Source organism: Periplaneta americana, chromosome 12 (assembly GCF_040183065.1).
Source record: "Periplaneta americana isolate PAMFEO1 chromosome 12, P.americana_PAMFEO1_priV1, whole genome shotgun sequence".
Taxonomy (NCBI): Eukaryota; Metazoa; Arthropoda; class Insecta; order Blattodea; family Blattidae; genus Periplaneta; species Periplaneta americana.
This window is the reverse complement of record NC_091128.1, coordinates 110,496,759-110,515,591: the sequence shown is the minus strand read 5'-3', so window position 1 is coordinate 110,515,591 and position 18,833 is coordinate 110,496,759. Positions and strand designations below refer to the sequence as shown.

General features: G+C 37.1%; 2 protein-coding genes across 2 annotated transcripts in view; one reads left to right on the top strand and one right to left on the bottom strand.

The window, feature by feature from the left end:
- Wnt6 (Wnt oncogene analog 6) overlaps positions 1-18,833 on the bottom strand; it is a 265,120-nt gene that overhangs the window by 36,131 nt on the left and 210,156 nt on the right. The window lies entirely within an intron of this gene.
- On the top strand, positions 13,276-15,434 carry LOC138711274 (uncharacterized). The gene is made up of 2 exons (XM_069842705.1): positions 13,276-13,357; positions 13,593-15,434. The coding sequence occupies exon 2, from the start codon at positions 13,593-13,595 to the stop codon at positions 15,432-15,434; it is 1,842 nt and encodes a 613-aa protein (XP_069698806.1). The 5' UTR covers positions 13,276-13,357.

Sequence of the window (18,833 nt, the reverse complement as noted above, 5' to 3'; positions counted from 1 at the left end):
CTCTTACACTCAACCAGGATTAAAATTTGCTTACATAGTTGAACATAAAACTGGATCAGAATTAAGTAATTACATACTGATACAATTTAAGTACATAGTAAGATCAAAATAGGTATTTTCATAAAAATTTACCACATAAAATAATAATAAACATAGTGGCATACATATTAATGTTGTTAGAATCAAATACGAATCACATAAAAACAGAAGCCGATAATTCAATAAAAAAAATGTACACAGTAAAAATAAAAATAAACACATTAGTATACATATTAGTATTAGATTACAATTAAGTAGGATTTACATAATTAGCATAATGTGGTAAGTGTCCTTAATTTTATAAATTACATAACATACTTACATAATCTCCATATTCGGTTATGTGTGGATATGTTTTTTTTTTTCGTTATAAATTTGCAAACTATTTTTTTCTTCTTGAATTATGCGTTTTGAATTAGTTATAATTACAAACAATATTTAAAAAAATACCTATGTTACAGCTTGAACTTCGGTAAGGGTTTTTTTTAACGAATTCGTTAATGTCTTCATACATTCGTAATTGTAGATACCGCATGTGCTGAACAAACACCAACGCGGTGATGTCTACGTGGATAGGTAAATGGATTCTGTAGGCTGTAGGAGAGTAAAGGGGCGGCCGATAGGGGAATATGCAGAGCAGGAAGGCCTAGGACATGCGCACATCATTCCATACCGAATAGCACAATGGGTCCATCTAAGCGACCTACATGTGACGGCAATGCCAGCCTGTGTCCCTCCTAAGTGGGGCTAGCATATTAGCGGTTCCTGTCTGCTCTTCTGACTGGCTGTACCAAAGTAAACTCTTTTCTTCTTAGTACAATAAAACATTTTTATCTATTTGCATTTGCCTTCGAATTTCCTCATTCCTCATTTTGTCCATTCTTGTTAGTCCACAACTTCTCTAATAATCCATAGTTATTTTTTTTTTATTTTTATTTATTTTGTTTTTGTTTGTGACCCAATTTTTGCACCCTACGTCATATCATAATGCTTCTTATCTTCTTCTTTCCTTCAATTATTAGGCCATATGAATTCACAGTTGAATTTTCAATCCAGTGCTTCTTTGGATGACCGAGAGATCTCTTCCCGTTTGGACGATAGTGGAGCATGACTTTTGGAATTCTATCTCTACGCATGCGATGCAGATGATTTATCCAGTTGTTCCGATAATGTTTTACGTGATTAATTACAGGTTCTAGTTGTAATTCTTCCATTACATCTTCATTGCGTTTATAATCCCATTTCGTATATCCCGCTGTACATCTCATAAATTTCATTTCATTAGTCGTTACTCTGCTTTCGTCTTTCTACCTCAATGTCCATGCCTCACTGCCGTAACAAAGTACAGGTCTCGCAAAGGTCTTGTATAGTATATAATGCTTCTTATCATTGTTCTAAATATAGACATAATGGATTTTGTATGTTTGGTAATTTCTATCTCATAGAACTGAACTGAGTTGTTGGACACATATTCTTGTTTAAGTCCACTACTTATGTCTTCTGTACTTGCGTTTTTTTTTAATGATGAAACCTAAATATTTTTATTATCCTCCAATTTCAAGGTTTTCTTCAATCTCTAAATTCTTAACTTCTTCGTCTCTTGCTAGATATTAAGTTTTATTTTTAAATTTGTTTCCTTATGAATTTTAGTACATTCTTCTTTTAATGTCTTTAATATACAGTGGTTCCCAAAGTGTCACGAGCCCCTGGGAACATGGAGCAACCCTAAGCATTTCTAATGGTATTTTTGATTTTGCACGCATGAGGAAATGAGTTGCGTGCCGTTTGTGCTCCGGGCTAAGTCAGATCTATGTATTCCTCTTCAGTCTCTGGCGATTGTCTGCCGTACCTCATAAATCCACATGAGTATTCAAGTGCCCTTCAGGCAAGCAAGCACCTCGGGAGTTCCGGTGCCTTTTGTGCTGGTCTATGAGTTGTCACCGACATCTGTCAATCGATTCGGCGTCACGTAAACACATCTGGTTCCCTACTTTTTTTTTTTCGAGATGGAGATGTTAATGAAAGGGGAATTGTGGAATGTGTTGTTGGAATTAGGGGATAAAACAGAATAACCCAGATAAAAACACCAAAAATACACCTCCGTCATCTCCTAGATTCGAACTCTGGTCCGCGGTCGCTTAAGCCATCTCTGCCAACTGAGCTACCAAGTCGACTGAAAGGAAATATACTTCCACATATTTAAGTTTTATTATGCATTTCGTTCCCTTGGAATTTGAACCCGGATATTCAGAATGGAAATATGATTTTCTAACCATTCAGCTAAAAATTGGACTGACAAGGTGCTTCCTTTCGATAAACATACAGCTTAAGAAATAAATGCTGATTCTTAGTTCAAACTTATAGAACTATTAAAACGAAAGAGATATTTTCTGTGTATTTATGTAGCGTATAAAGCAGTACTATATCTCTATCTCGGACAAGACTGAAGCTGGTACGCTGCAAAGATTCCAAAGATTCCCCACAATAATGATCAACTAAAATATTCTACGACAAAATAATTGTAATAGATTAAATATTTATAATAGTTTAATTTTATTTCTGTAATTAAAGCCACATTTCTTAACATGTTACTGGATATACTTATGTTAAATCTTACAGAATTATTGCTTGAACACATCCTTACTCTAACCCAACTACCATAATAATCCGTGTAAAGTAATTTACATCATCATGGTGGATTCTTTATACAACATAAAGTTAGAAAACAAAATTCTTCCGCAAGCCTTTTAAGAGGCATCAAAGCTTATAAAACAAGCATTTTATCTCTCAAGTCTGTGATATATATAAATCCTTTAACATTAACTGTACATCCTAACATCAACAAATTTAACTCTTTCCGTTAGTAACAGAAGTGATCAAATCTCTAAAACGACCAATTTGTCATCAGCACAAGGGAAACGATTCGTGAGAGAAAATGGTGCCCTTGGTGTTGTTTTATGTACTGAGCAGTGATGGACTCGGTTATAAAAAAGAAGAAACATCAGCTAACACTAGCTATAAATCTGTATTAGTGTTCTTAGTGCTGCTGTGTTAGACAGACAGTAAATCTCGGAGGAAGCTTAGCATTGCAATAAAGAGTAACAGATTCCCCTCAAGTTATTTTACACTATCCAACATTTCGTGAAATATATAGCCTATTCGGTCTAGAGGCTACAAACATGAACAGTAAGAACCACTTGTCGGTCTAATTTGTGTTTTATTGGCTATTTTATTGTGGCTAGATATACAAATGATTGTATCTCCCAACTGGAGCCCGAGGAGTTGCCGCAATAAATTGAACGTTGCAGTTACAGAAAACACACCAATAAGAAACTGCAGGTTTGTCTTATAGATTTTCTTTTTTTTTTTTCCTTTTACTTGCGTTGTGGAATGGAGAGGAGGAAGGAGGTTCCGGCGGAATCAAGATAATTACGTCACGTTGGTAAAACAGGCACCTGCTTGATCCCATTCGAAAAGAAATTCTGAACCGGTATCAATTACTTTGATGGATCAACTGATTTACCGCTCCACTGATCAGAGACATTTCTTTAAAAAAATTCGAGAAGGTCTTGCGTCGAGTTTTATGCCTGTCAACCCCGAATGATGGGCGAACGCGAACGTCTGTCAACGTAACAAATTACCGCTCTCATTTCATAGAATCAAAATACTTGTGAATCTCGCTTCGTTTCTTTTGTTTTTTGCCTTTTTGTACAGCGAGTGGTTTTAAAGGCTATTATGTGACGACGATTGAAGACAGAAGCTGCAAGAAATGTTTTTAATATAAATACCAAAATGCCAAGCGTAGGCCTATATGATATCGCACATTTCTTTACTTTGACACTGCATGGAAGCCCGTGGGAATAAATTCCAGTAGTCACTGCAAAACCTTGTTCACTAGAGGAAGATTTATTGGAGTCCTTTGTTTCTCAACAGTCAACTTTCTTGTAACTTTCCTACTGTGAACACACGTAAGAAAGAACAAGACACAAGGAACATATTGAACATTAAGTAAAAAAAATAAATAATAATAATTATATTCTGATATTATTTGCATTCCTCATTCTACAATGACTCTCCTCAACATTCCTCTCATGACCTAGGTTTTGCAGCCAGTTCCAACATTATAAAGGCAGTCGCCTTTTCTTGAAACTTCCAGAGTTTCTCTTTCCTAAGTACATAAAAACAGTCTTTGGCATTACCGTAATGTTAATTTTGTTTACACTTATGACCCAACTACTTCTTAAAATTTGCTTCCATGTGAAGAAGTCTACAATTGATGAGAAAATCTACAATTTTTAGGGTAACACGAAGTTAAAGATGTCCCCAGTAAATGCTACATGTGTCAAAGCATGCGCCTGCTGTCATCTGTCGAGAGTTGTGTAATATACACGCAAGTAAGTAAGCGACGAGCATTATCTAATAACCAACTAGCGTTATCTGCATATAACCGGACGAGTCCATGTAATGGAGGAGGGTCCATTAAGAATGCTTATTGCACTGCGCAACAAAATTTGACTAACTTTATATTTATCAAACTAATTTGCATTTTCTTACTCATTTCTATATGCTGAACACGAATGGCATTGATTTTTCTGCAATGTCTCTCCTCACAGTTAATGACTATGCAACATTTATAACCAAGCTAGGAAATGTTATGTAAGTTGTTGTTTATTCAACTGTCCGAAGACAGGTCTGAACCTCACAAGTGATACCAACAAAGCACCACTTATGAGGCAACTAGGCTAAGAGATAATGGGGTAAAGTAGCCAGTTCCTTTCCTACTGTTATGTATCATTCATTAATATCTCGGTGTTTATTTATATTTTTCCATAGAATTTTCAGAAATGTTGTTTCTTGAAAATATGCTCACTATTATTTTCGATGTAATATAAATATTTTCTTTAAGAAAAATACAGTAAAATAAAAAAAAACATATTGCATTACTATAACATATAACATGCAAAATAAATATATGAATGTTTTTCATTTATACAATTTAACTATGGATTAAGCATAACATGTGAGGCGCTGATCGCCTGTCATAGAATGTGTAGAAGTGAAATTTTGAAACTACGTAGTATCGACCCTTTGAGACAGAAACCAAGAGCAATATTTCATAGCTAAGGAACATAACAACCACTTCCCTTTGATCAATGAAATAATCTCTAACCCAAATAACACCTTGTACAAAATCAATATTTCTTAACATGATCCACTATATGCGCTAGCAAATTTCTGTTTTACCCATCACCCCACGTCTCCGTAAGCTCAGTTGATTATTACGTCCTTCCCGTCACACATCTTCAAGTAGGCAACTATTCTACATGACTGTCGCGTAAGTAAGTTTAACCTACTCATCATATTGACTATTGTCATTGCAAGTTATCTTGAACCTTACATCCCCTAAGTCTGTCTTTGGAACTGCTCGGTACGGCATGTACTCATCAACGTAACGGCACGGCAAGGATGCCCCTCCCTCGGGTAACGTGACGCTTTTCAGAAAACGTTGGTTCTTTTACCTTACGGCTCTCTACTATAAAAGAACTTGGTTCAATACAGACATCTTCTATCCATACTCCGGTTTTGAGAGGAGAACATAGTTTCGTAGCAAGCTTTAATTAACCTGTAATGAATAAGTATTTAAATACAGTATAATCGTGTGTACACTCCTCTCTCATCCGGGCTGGGGACCGGCAATTGAGGAGTTACTACAGCTACTTCTATACATTATATAGGCCTGCATGACTTACACCTACAGCTGATATGTGCATATTCTTATAACAATATTTTACAGGCTTATTATTTGAATTTACATTAATTTACAATTATACACAATCCATATCCCTATCATTGCTACCAACATCGCTTGTTCCAAAATTAATTATTTCGCCAATGGCATCATCCGTTCGGAATTATCTTCTTAATCGTAGGTACTACTTTCTGAACGAGATAGAATTCTTCGATTGTATCCCGAATGACATGTTGATCGAAGTCGTCTACTTCAACTTTACACAAGTCTAATTCTGGAATGAAATAATATGTTTAGTAGAACTATAAAAAATAATAACGTGCAACAGTAATTCATAACTATTATAGCAATAATTTCTAAACATTACATACCTATTCTTTCCCGGAGTACTGTGCGGTTCATTCGGTTGTAATTCAGTATTATTATTAATTCTCTTCACGGAACTAATACTTTTGCCAGAGTTTTTAGCCGCTCTCTCATATTCCTTATCAAGAGGTTCCAGTAAACATTTGTTTAATTTTTCCTCCTCGCAACACTTAATTATAATTTCTCTTTCTCCGCTATAGATAACAGCGTTAATTTTTCTCCGCGGTGGTGTGATTTCACCTTAATTACTACCCTGTGGTTGCTGCTCCATGGTAACACTACTGGTACGCAGTGAAGGAAATAGCTCTATGTTTCTTGACAAGAGATTATGATGCGGAGCATGCGCAAACAACTCAGTTGGCTCCACCCGCGGTAAGCGCTTCCTTCCCTCTGCCCCTCTGTCCCCGCTCAGAAGGTTCAAGATAACTTGCAATGACAGTACATACCTACATTCATTTTAACTATTTTCTAAATTTTTTTTTTTCCAAATTACATTACAGATTAAAGCAAAAATCACATCAACAAGTAGTATTCAGCTCTGCCATCATCAACACACAACAATATGTTATACTGTATATGTAATTTTTGTACAAATATGTTAATACTTGACCACTATATGTGTCTTATTGTTTTCAATTGTATGTACACACTATTGGAAGGATGTATTCTCACATATACACCTAAGACTGAAGATGTTCCAACGAGCGAAAACGTTTGTCGAATTAATCACAACTTATATGACAAGTAAGTCTTGACTAAACTTCAAAATAAAATACGTATATAGCCTATATAAAATTTCTACCTCGGGACTAGGAGAGATGGTGATGCACAATTTCTAATCACTAAATTGTGCATCAATATGCCTGGGTTAAATACCAAATCCCGCAGTGCATATGAAGAGAAGACATATGTCACTGTTGATAGTGATTCGTCCGTCGGATGGGGACGTTAAGACTGGCGGCTCCCTTGGCGCTATTCGACAGGAGTAGGCTACGTACCGGCACCGGGTTTCTCCGTCTCCCTTCCTCACCTTCATCATCATCCTCACCCATTCTCTACACTACACTTCCATGAACACTTAACATACACTCACCTAATACACGACACAACTCTTCACACAGATACACACATCCATAACGTGGCCCGCCGAAGTGGTGTGCAATTTGAAAACGGGGCACAGTCCTGCCTTCTATCCACAGTATGCGGAACCGAATCACGCAAGTGAAGTGGGTAGGCATTAGTCACTCTCACACACACACACACACACACACACACACACACACAACTTATCGGATCAAACATGTCTTAAAAATTGCAGGATACATATTTCCATTGTTTTATCGATTTATAAATAAACTAACAGGACGATGAGACTTCCGTGAAATTAAGTTGTCACTACACCTGCCATCAAAATGAGACAACACAGAATAATACATTTACAGCGGACATACATGCATGTCTGTGATGATTTCGAATTTACGAATCTAGTCTTCAAGCAGAGTAAAAGTTACCGCAGGCTTTTACCGTTGTGTACTCCACAAACTAAGAACATTTCATTATAATTCTTATTTCGTAACTGTGCTGTGCCAGTCTTGAAGAATTGAAATGAACAGTTCGCGAAACACATCGCATTGCATCTATTGATGCGAACTGTCTCAGAGAGGCAATAAAAAGCATAGAAACCGGTAGAAGTGAAGGTGTTCTGCATTCTTTGCTCACTGTGTAATCATCCAGTCATATGTAGGCCTATGTAACTTTTTCCTGCTTCTTACAAAAAATTGCATAGATTTATCTTCAAATCAGTTACTGGAAGAAAATACTTGCCCAACAATCCAATTACTTTTACTGAAGGAACAAGAACCTGATCGTGAGTAATTTAACTCCAGAGAACCATGCAGATGGTCGAATAACAAATAAAATGAGAGCGTGCTATGCAGCGTACCAGAATTTCCCTGTTCTCATTTCATATATCGACTTGCTTTTACTACTCAGAAATATCAGTTGTACTCGTACGTATATTAATCCCTGCATTATAGCAATTTAGTTGACAGCTTCTCACCAAACGAGATCGGAAAGGATTTCACGGAGACTTAATTGTATTTTATTCGGTTATTTAACTATTCTGTGTCAACTGCAAGCTATAGGCCTATATCTTCAACAGAATTGTTGATAACGATTGATTAATTGATTAAGTAACAGCATTTAAACATGTTTGGAAGTTATAATCACCTGTAGCTATTCTTCTAAATCTTAAGAATATAGTCACAGAATTTAACTTTTCAAGTAGAGAGCATCCAGTATACAAGCTAAAATATTTTGTACAAAAATAAATTGAAGAGTATAGTCCCAAAATGAGTTAAGTCCATTTTTATGAAAGAACTGTGCTAGTTTTTGCTACTGGTTGTGCGAGTTTCAAGTTACATGCACAATAACACAATCTTTTAGACAAAGATTGGCGTTGTTTTGAAAGAAAACATGCTTAACGATAGATTTTTATTATTTAGTAGGTTATTTTACGACGCTCTATCAACATCTTAGGTTATTTAGCGTCTGAATGAGATGAAGGTGATAATGCCAGTGAAATGAGTCCGGGGTCCAGCACAGGAAGTTACCCAGCATTTGCTTATATTGAACTGAGGGAAAACCCCGGAAAAAACCTCAACCAGGTAACTTGCCCCGACCGGGAATCGAACCAGGGCCTCTTGGTTTCGCGGCCAGTCACGCTAACCGTTACTCCACAGGTGTGGACTGCTTAACGATAGAGGATTCAAACTTAATCATAGGCCTATATGTACAGTGCGTTCGTAGCTCGGCCGGACCGTTCCGCGGCCTTGGACTGGATGAACATTGTAGCTACCGCTGACGCGCCAGTCAGGTCCGGCCGAGCTACGAACGCACTGTATAAATCATAGAAATGGCCAAATGAACTGAGCGAGTTTTGGGATCACACTGTTCAATTGTAAAACTGAACTATCAATTCTAATTTTGAAGTTTGTGCGACCATTCATTTTCACTATAAATAAAGACGCTATATTTCTAGTTATTTGCTTTTGCTATGTCCACTTTTTCTCTACCAGTGATTTGTTATTATTTATCTTTACATGCGTCATTTTGAATAGTTATACGTCTTCTAATTTTGCAGTTAATGTTTTTGTCGAAATTTCAGCGGTATTCTTAGTAGCAGTAGTCCATGAAATTATTGATTCTAACACACGTATTTCATACTAGTGCAATACTTTAATTATGTGCATTTCGATACCTGTCTTTTTTGTCTGATTTCGTTCTGTTATCACATGGCGAAATCTTTGGTATAATCCACAAACAAAATATACTTATTTCTCTACGTTTACAACTTGTTTCAGGTAAGAGTCTCCACCAGGGGGTGGTCACATAATTCTTTGAGGTACGAAGTGACCTGTGATCTGACATTTGTAATGCGGTATAACAACTGATGACCCCGCATCACGAAACAATGATGACATCAATTGTTAGAGGCAATGTTATCTGTAGGTGGCAGACATGGCGCTGGCTACCGGAGTATGCAGCCATATGCACTAGCTCTGGATTTATGAGCTCGTCTCGGCCCTCTACACCATGCGGCCAGTTTCTTCTCTCATTATTAATTCATGGCCTTCAGACTATTGTATTGCTCTCACAGCAGAAGATATCTTCAGCATTAAAGATAAAGGAGCGAAGAGAACCAAGGTATAAAGTGATGCAGTTGAAGATTACATCCTCTTTGTGTAATATAAAACGTGAACATGCATGAGGGACTTCTGCATTTGAAAACCTAATACAAAGCTTGGAGAAGAGATTGTCCATATCAGTATTCAACAATTTCATATTTCTTCTTCTTTCATCATGCATTAGTCACTGCTGTCTTTTCTTGACTTTTCTTTAATACATATATAGGTCAAACTGGCCGAAATTTTAATATAAGATATAAAGAACATAAAAATATTTCTCATGAAGTTTCACATTCTGCCTTCAGTGAAAATATATTCAATAATCAACATTTCTTTACAGATATTAATACTGATATGGATATCTTACACACCAATAGGAAAGGTAAATTATTGAATATTTTAGAATCTATTGCAATTTATAAAGATAAACTTGTTAATTCTCAAAATTTAAACGATAAAGCAATTTATGAAAATAACATCCTTTTTGATCTCTATATCACTTCCGATTTGAACAAGAAAGGATCAACGTAGTATCAATCACGCAATCTCTGTCCCGTTCCTCATCGTAGTCAGTCTCCTTTAAGTCACGATACGCGGTCGAACATCTGTACCAGCGGTGAGTCTAACGTCCAGATTGTAACTCTGTCCATTCTTCTTATTGATTCATTCTTGTAGTTATTAATATTTGCACAAGTTTTTATCATGTGATAGCATTTTTTAAGATAAATTTTAAACACCTGTTTATTAATTTCTATTTTCATTTTACTTATCAAATATTTTAGAAATGAATAACTTTTATGTCATTTTATCTTTATTACTATTTTAACTATCTTTAGACATTTAAACTCGTTTTTGTAACTTCCAGTACTATTTACGATTTATACATATCCGTTCAATTTATTCTTGATCTCATTTACATATAAGTTCTTTATTATTAGATTGTACATTTTTGACAAATTTTAAATATCAGTTTTATCCATTATTATTTTTAATCATACTTATTATATTGAATAACATTTGTGTAATTTCATTCTTAACAATTATTGATATTCAATCATTGTTTTCGTAATTTTCAATACTATATACGATCTTCTCACATACTCATTTTCTTTTTGCAGTCGTGGTATTGCCACTGAAGATGGAGGAGCATTCCTCCGAAACATGTCTGGTTTTTAACTGATTATATTAATTTTAATTTAATTTTACAAAAAGTGTTCATACAACTGTAATAAATTATTTCTTTGTATGCTTAATAACTATCTTGGAGCTTTCCTTCCGCTTCCATTTGCTCTTCCATAATTGAAATGCATATCAGCAAGTTCTCTTAATGCGATACCAAAAAAATTAAAGAAACGACAATTACTGTATATTGTCTGTGCGTAATGCTACCAAAATAAACCAGACGTCATGTAAGAAAAACAGGTATATATAAACCAAGCTGAGGTTTCAGTGCACTGGCCATGAGATCGATGCCAGATGACTATTTTAATATACACTGTAAACAATAATATTAATCTGTACCTATTCGCAACATTTTAATATTTACAAAATATTGCTAAGGACAACATCATGGCATATCTACGTTAAAGAAAACGAAGTTGTTTATTTTACCATAGCCCTCCAATGTTACTAAAATCGGTTTGCACACACATTATGATCAGTAATTAGGGTAGACCAGGGTAATTGTAAACACTTTTCACTGATTTCAAATATATTTCAACATTACACAACCCTCTTTTCCCTGAAAATGGGTTTAAAATACTAAGGTTGACTTTTTTCATCTTTTAATTGTTAATTTACATTTACCCCACCTGTTTACATTTACCCCTTTGAGAGGGGATAATTGTAAACATAAATTTTCGCACGGGCTATAAGACACTGAACATTTTTTGTTCTGTTTCAGAAGAAAGAGCTGTACTCCTTCCAACTCCAATTTTGGTCACTGGTACATTTCGTCCCTTTAACCTATGATATATGACGGATATAGGAACTCCGTACCTCTACTGAGCTTCACGATAACTGCAGTTACCATTTTTCTAAATTCTCTACAGTGTAGTTGGGTGGGGGTCTCTTTGATTACTGAAAAGTACGAAATGTAGCCATAGTAAAACATGTTTACAATTACCCCAAGCAATTAAAACTATGGGGCAAATGTAAACACGTCATAATTTAATGAACTGAGGTTATGGGAGATCTTAAAACCATTGTAATAAATGTTGATTACTATACATTACTCATAAAATCAACATATTCTTAAAAAAATAGCACTGTACGTTTACTTACAATGCCAAAAATGAAGGTGAAGCAAAATTCTTTCTCAACTTTTTTTGTAGACTCTTACAGAACATTCGTTCACAACTAAGCAGTTACTCCTATTTGGCGCCAAAGTGCTTTGTAGGTTAGCCAACATGTTAATTTAAATATTCTCAGAATTAAAATTTTTATATTGACAGTTTTGTATTTCTCACAGCATTTGTTTACAATTATCCCCCTGTTTACAATTACCCTGGTCTACCCTACCAACTGAAACGTTTCCGGGCACGGGATCCTATATGAAATGTATTCGTAATGATCTCTGCTATCATCCTAAAAAATGTATAAGAAAGAATCATCCTGTATCTGCGACGATTGCTTAAGTCCGATAAATGGGCTGGGCGGCATTTGTGCGTCCGATGCTCACAGGTGGCCCATCCTGCCTCAGCCCTGATAGAGGCAGGTCCCATCCTCGAACAAGTAACCTGATAAGTCTCAGGGGCCCAGAGTCCCAAGTCCGTCCTATATCAGCATCGAAAATCATTACTACCCCTAAGGCTTTACTCCACCTATTTTTAACTATTGTAGATATATGAAATGAGGTGGAATGATAGAGAGAAACGGGAGTATCCTGAGAAAAACCCTTCGCAACTTCTGCTTTGTCCACACAAATTCCATCACAACCTAACCGGGAATCTGACCCACAACGCTTGGATGGAAGACTTGCGCGCTGCCGCTGCTGCGGCCTACGAAACGTAACATTAAGGACTGTGGTAATCTTCGCTCGGGGATCGAAACACGGACCTCCTGAATACTGAGTCGGCATGCGACACTGCAGCTAAATATGTTCACTGGCTTGGAGCACCCCCGAAAAAGAATTCTTGGAGTTTAACAGACTCCTGCCGCCGCTTATCTGACGTTTTCGTAACGGCTGCATTATAGGGCCTCCCTGTGCGAGACAAACATGAGATAACCCGGTGCGGGGACCCCTGTAAATCAGTCATGCTGCCTTCCTACCTGCCGCTGCTGCTGCTTCTACGTAGGGGACACCGGGGCGGGACGGGATACCGGGGTAGAACGGGATAGTGCGTCTATTTCCCACCAGAGGCTCGGCAATCACCTGTAACGTTCTAGTGTCCTTCAGTAGGCTGCTGTGCTTTGTTCAGTGAGGTTGGAATGTTATTGTAAGTTGTTTGCTTTGAGATCTCAGTAGAGTTGCGGAAATTTGAGTGCTGCTGTAACATTTCGCAAGTGTTTAGCCAAGGTAAGATAAGTAGAGCTGTATTTTTAAGAATTAACCACTCTTTCTATTAAATTCAGCATGCTTTCAACTACATTATTTTCACATTACAATAGAGAAAAGCGTATGATACGTGATAACGATGTGATATTCTTTCAATAAGTGTTCTTGGGGCGGAACGGGGTTCAGGTCAATCTTCGCTTATCACATTTATTCTTTCCTACTTTAACGTGTTGCATATTGTTTCTTCTGTGTGCAGATGGTACGGACTTATTTAAAAAAGACAGAAAGGCAACAATGGTCCGCAGAAAGCATGGAAGAAGCCGTTGATTCTGTAATTAGTGGGAAAATGGGATACAAAAAAGCATCAGAACAGTTCAACGTGCCTTCAACAACTTTGGAACGTTATGTGAAAAAGAAAAAGGAAAATCCAATGGCTACAGTTGATAAAACATTAGGAAAATTTCAGTGTGTGTTCAATACAGAGCAAGAACTTGAACTTGCACAATACCTAAAGGATATGCAAAAAAGACTTTTTGGTATAACAATGAAAGAATTCCGTAGGTTGGCATACCAGCTGGCAGAGAGAAACGGTTGCAAGCATCCTTTCAATAAGAATGCGGGAATGGCAGGAGAAGATTGGGGTCTAGGATTCATGGCTCGTCACCCTGATTTAAGCATGAGAAAACCAGAAGGCACATCGGGAGCGCGAGCAATGGGCTTCAACAAGGTTGCAGTGTCTCAATTTTTTGCGTTGTTGGCACATGTCATTGATGAAAATAAATTAACAGGGGCACAAATCTATAACTGTGATGAAACTGGCATGACCGTGGTACCTAAACAGCATTCTAAAATTATCGCAACAAAGGGGCAGCGTCAGGTTGGTGTGTTAACATCAGCAGAACGTGGCAACACAGTGACTGTTGAAATTTGTTGTTCGGCGGCTGGAAATTTTATGCCTCCCATGTTAATCTACCCTAGGAAACGGAAACAACAGGAATTTGAAGTTGGTTTACCTTCAGGAGGCTGGGCCGAAGTTAATGATTCTGGATGGATGACAGCCGATCTATTTCTGAAGTGGCTGAAGAAATTCATTGCATTTTCTAACGCCAAAAAGGAAAGACCTGTGCTTCTTCTTCTAGACGGTCATGCTTCACACACAAAGAGCTTGGATGTTATTGATCTAGCTCGCAACAACGGTGTTATTTTACTGTGTTTTCCTCCTCATTGCTCCCATCGGCTCCAGCCGCTGGACGTGGCATTTATGAGACCTTTGAGCTTATATTACGAGGATGAGGTGAGAAGATGGTTAAGATCGAACCCAGGAAAAGTAGTCACCTTATGGCAAGTTTCAACTCTTTTCGGACAGGCTTTCATAAACGCTGCGAACATGAGCACTGCGCTAAAAGGGTTCGAAAAGACAGGCATCTGGCCAACAAACATGCATGTCTTCTCCGATGATGATTTTCTACCGGCAGCAACGACTGATATTCCGATTGCTGACAGAGCGTTACCTGCTATGAATCAAGAAATTCTGGAAACCGAAAGAGCAAACGATATCCCAATCGTTCCCTCCTCAGTTCGGCCTGTTGAATTGACGACTTCGGTGGATGAACCGGAACCTCTGTGTTCAGAGATGCCAGATACCCCCACACATAAGCCTAATTCACTTAATTCCAGTTTCCCTTCCCTTTCCCCGGAAAATGCTATGCCGGTCCCAAAAGTGAAAATTGGTCAGAGGAGGGTAGCAAGAAAAAGAGGGAAAACAGCAATTCTCACTTCCAGCCCCTACAAAGCACAACTGCAAGAAGCACAAAAAACCAAAGAAGTGAAACAGACTAAAGTGAAAAGGAAACTGTTAAACCAAGAAAAGATAGGAAACTCAGAAAAACAATCTAGGCCTAAACCGAAAAAGGTAAGGAAAACTGCAGAAGAAAAAGATGAAGACACAGAATGTTTCTACTGCAACGAGCTTTATTCCACGTCAAATGAGGGGTGGGTGTCATGTGTAAAGTGCAAGCAATGGGCTCATAACTCGTGTGCTGGTACAGAAAGTGATGACGATGATTTCGTTCTGATTTGTGAGACGTGCAAAGTGTAAATTAAAGGAGAATTGAGAGCATCCCATTCCGCCCCGTACACGGGGCGGAACGGGATAAGACGCACCTTTTTCTTTTTTTCATATTTCATTAATGAGAACTGTGAAATATTGTTTCTTTTGTGCGTTCTATTTGTGATAAAATGTTTAAATAAAACATACCTCATGTTTCGTATTCCTATCTTACCATTTACACCTCCAAACTTTACTTCAATCACTAGGTACCCCGTCCCGCCCCGGTGTCCCCTATATATTAACATGGGCATGTGCTACCGAGCTTCCATGCACAACGGGGATACCTGAATCACATAAGGGTGCAGTTCCAAGACAGAACATGTCAAAGCGACTCCATTGCTGTATTCTGTATTATTACTAAACTTCGAAGTTCAGGTCCCGATGGGGAACATACATGTTAACTGATAGCGGAGTGCTGGACGGAAGAGACAGGGTACGGCTTGTTGACTTTATCCGGTTTTGTTGGAGGCTTCGTACTTACTGGAATTGAAGCTAGGACAGGTGGGACTACGTGAAATCATTGCGATGTCGAAAACGAAATTCAATTAATTAGAACAAACTTTTAAATATACATGGGTCATTCAATAATTAGTGGCAACATCTGAATTAACAAAAAGGAAAACATTTTTGGAATAGTCACAGTGTTGCAGTGCTCAGAAGTAATCTCCTCCAACATGAAGAACCCGCCTCCACACATCAGAGAGACGACGGATGCCATTCACAGCCTCTTGTTGTACTAATCTTCGAACAGACTGCTCTATTGCTGCTATAATTCCTGTTTGATTCTAAAACCAACTCCTCTAAGTGATAAATGTATGTGCCACCTAACCACGGTACGATATGATGAAGTTATTTTACCACAAGCTTCCAGTAATGCTGTATGGCATTGTCGAGCATTCTTGCCTCTTGCAATCTGAATTTCAATTAAGTATCTTTGTTCGTATTTGCTAAACATTTTAGAGCACTACAGATAACAGTCCACAAATTAAACTCACTACAAATATCTTATAAATGAGATTATTGTCTTCAAACTCACAGATAACACACATCAGATGCTCTTCTTTCTCACTGTTATCAGCTTGCATCATTTATCGCTGATAACGCCACATACAAACAATGTTGCCACTAATTACTGAATGACCCATGTATATTATTAAATATCTTCCACAAAAAGACCTTATTTTGAAATGGCAAAATTCGTCACAATATTGCTGGCAAAAAAATACAGCCTTAATTATTATGGACTAAAATTTATAACATGAAGGATTTTGAAGTACCGGTATCTATATTTAAAAATTATACTGTATAAATCCAAATTATAAATTGGAGATATTTAGAATACGTAATTTAAATTAGTATTAATAGATATAATATTTAACATATTGTATATTTTGAATGATTATGTCTCGTGACGGGAATATTGTAGGAAATGGAAATATAAAAATTGGAAATTTATCCTTTGAAGAGGTGAAAAAATTCAAATACCTTGGAGCAACAGTAACAAATATAAATGATACTCGGGAGGAAATTATAGGTCCACACAGAATAAATATGGGAAATGCCTGTTATTATTCGGTTGAGAAGCTTTTATCATCCAGTCTGCTGTCAAAAACTCTGAAAGTTAGAATTTATAAAACAGTTATATTATCGGTTGTTCTTTATGATTGTGAAACTTGGACTCTCACTTTGAGAGAGGAATATAGGTTAAGGATGTTTGAGAGTAAGGTGCTTAGAAAACTATTTGGGGCTAAGAGGGATAAAGTTACAAGAGAATGGAGAAAGTTACATAACACAGAACTGCACGCATTGTTTTCTTCACCTGACATAATTAGGAACATTAAATCCAGACATTTGAGATGGGCAGGGCATGTAGCACGCGTGGGCGAATCCAGAAATGCATATAGAGTTGGGAGGCCGGAGGGAAAAAGACCTTTGGGGAGACCGAGACGTAGACGAGAGAATAATATTAAAATGGATTTGAGAGAGGTGGCATATGATGATAGAGACTGGATTAATCTTGCTCAGGATAGGGACCAATGGCGGGCTTATGTGAGAGCGGCAATGAACCTCCGGGTTCCTTAAAAGCCATTAAGTAAGTAAGTATATTTTAAATAAGTTATCTTGTTAATTTGTGATAACGTTACTTCATTTTAATTCATTTGATTCTCTGTCTCAGGGGCTGACACAAGACGATCATCTGTCAGTGTCTGATTCAAGAATGCCACCCGGGCCACCTGTCGGACTTGGTGCACAATGGGCTGAAGTGTGCCTAAATGTACTCAGACATTCCAGTCCAGTCCTCTTGAAAATCCTAGGCAAGCCAAGCTAAGTATAGTGTAAGTATAATTCACCATATAGTAGGCCTATAGCAATTTTTAGGCTGAAAAAATATCTGGAAATAATCATAATTAAAAATAAAAAGAAAATAATTTTGTTCATTATAAACGGTCATGGAAGATGTCCATCATTGTTGTTTATTCTTAATTATTGAAATTAAATCACGAGAGTTTGCAGTAATTTGAGTCCTTGATATCACAATAGGTGGTACACCTATATGAAGAGTTATAACGCTGTAATTTGTGTAATGCCATCGCAGTATAAATAAGATTTTATTATTATTATTATTATTATTATTATTATTATTATTATTATTATTATTATTATTACCATTGTATTATCATCAAAGAAATTGTTACGAATGTGATCTCTATATCGATTTTTAGAGGGCATATCGTAGGCCTATAGCACATTCGCTGTTAATGTATTTTTTTTTCATTTCATTTAGTGTGTTCGTGTGTTCTGCTCAAGGGCAGGTCTTTCACTGCAAACCCAGCTTCCTCCTATCTTTCCTATTTTATGCCTTCCTCTTTGTCTCCGCATATGATCTATATATCTTAATGTCGTCTATCATCTGATATCTTCTTCTAACCCGAACTCTTCTCCCGTTCACCATTCCTTCCAGCGCATCCTTCAGTAGGCAGTTTCTTCTCAGCCAGTGACTCAACAAGTTTCTTTTCCTTTTCCTAATCAGTTTCAGCATCATTCTTTTTTCACCTACTCTTTCCAACACAACTTCATTTCTGATTCTGTCTGAAATAGAGAATATAAAATAAAAGCCGCAGCAATGTACAGCTGTCAAAAAAAAAGTGGCCGCACTCATGAACAGCGAATATTTTCAAAGTCCACTTCGGGTCGCGGCGATGTTACACGATGCATGTGCTTGTACAAGGAGTTCCGGAACTATGAAAGTGTTCCATATCTGCGCCTCGTAGACCAGCGGTAGAGTGCTTGTTTAATAATGATTCAAAGGTCGTGGGTTCGGGCCTTCTTCAAGTTTTCATTTTATTTTTAATCGTTCTTTAGCGATGTAAATGATATTCAAATTAT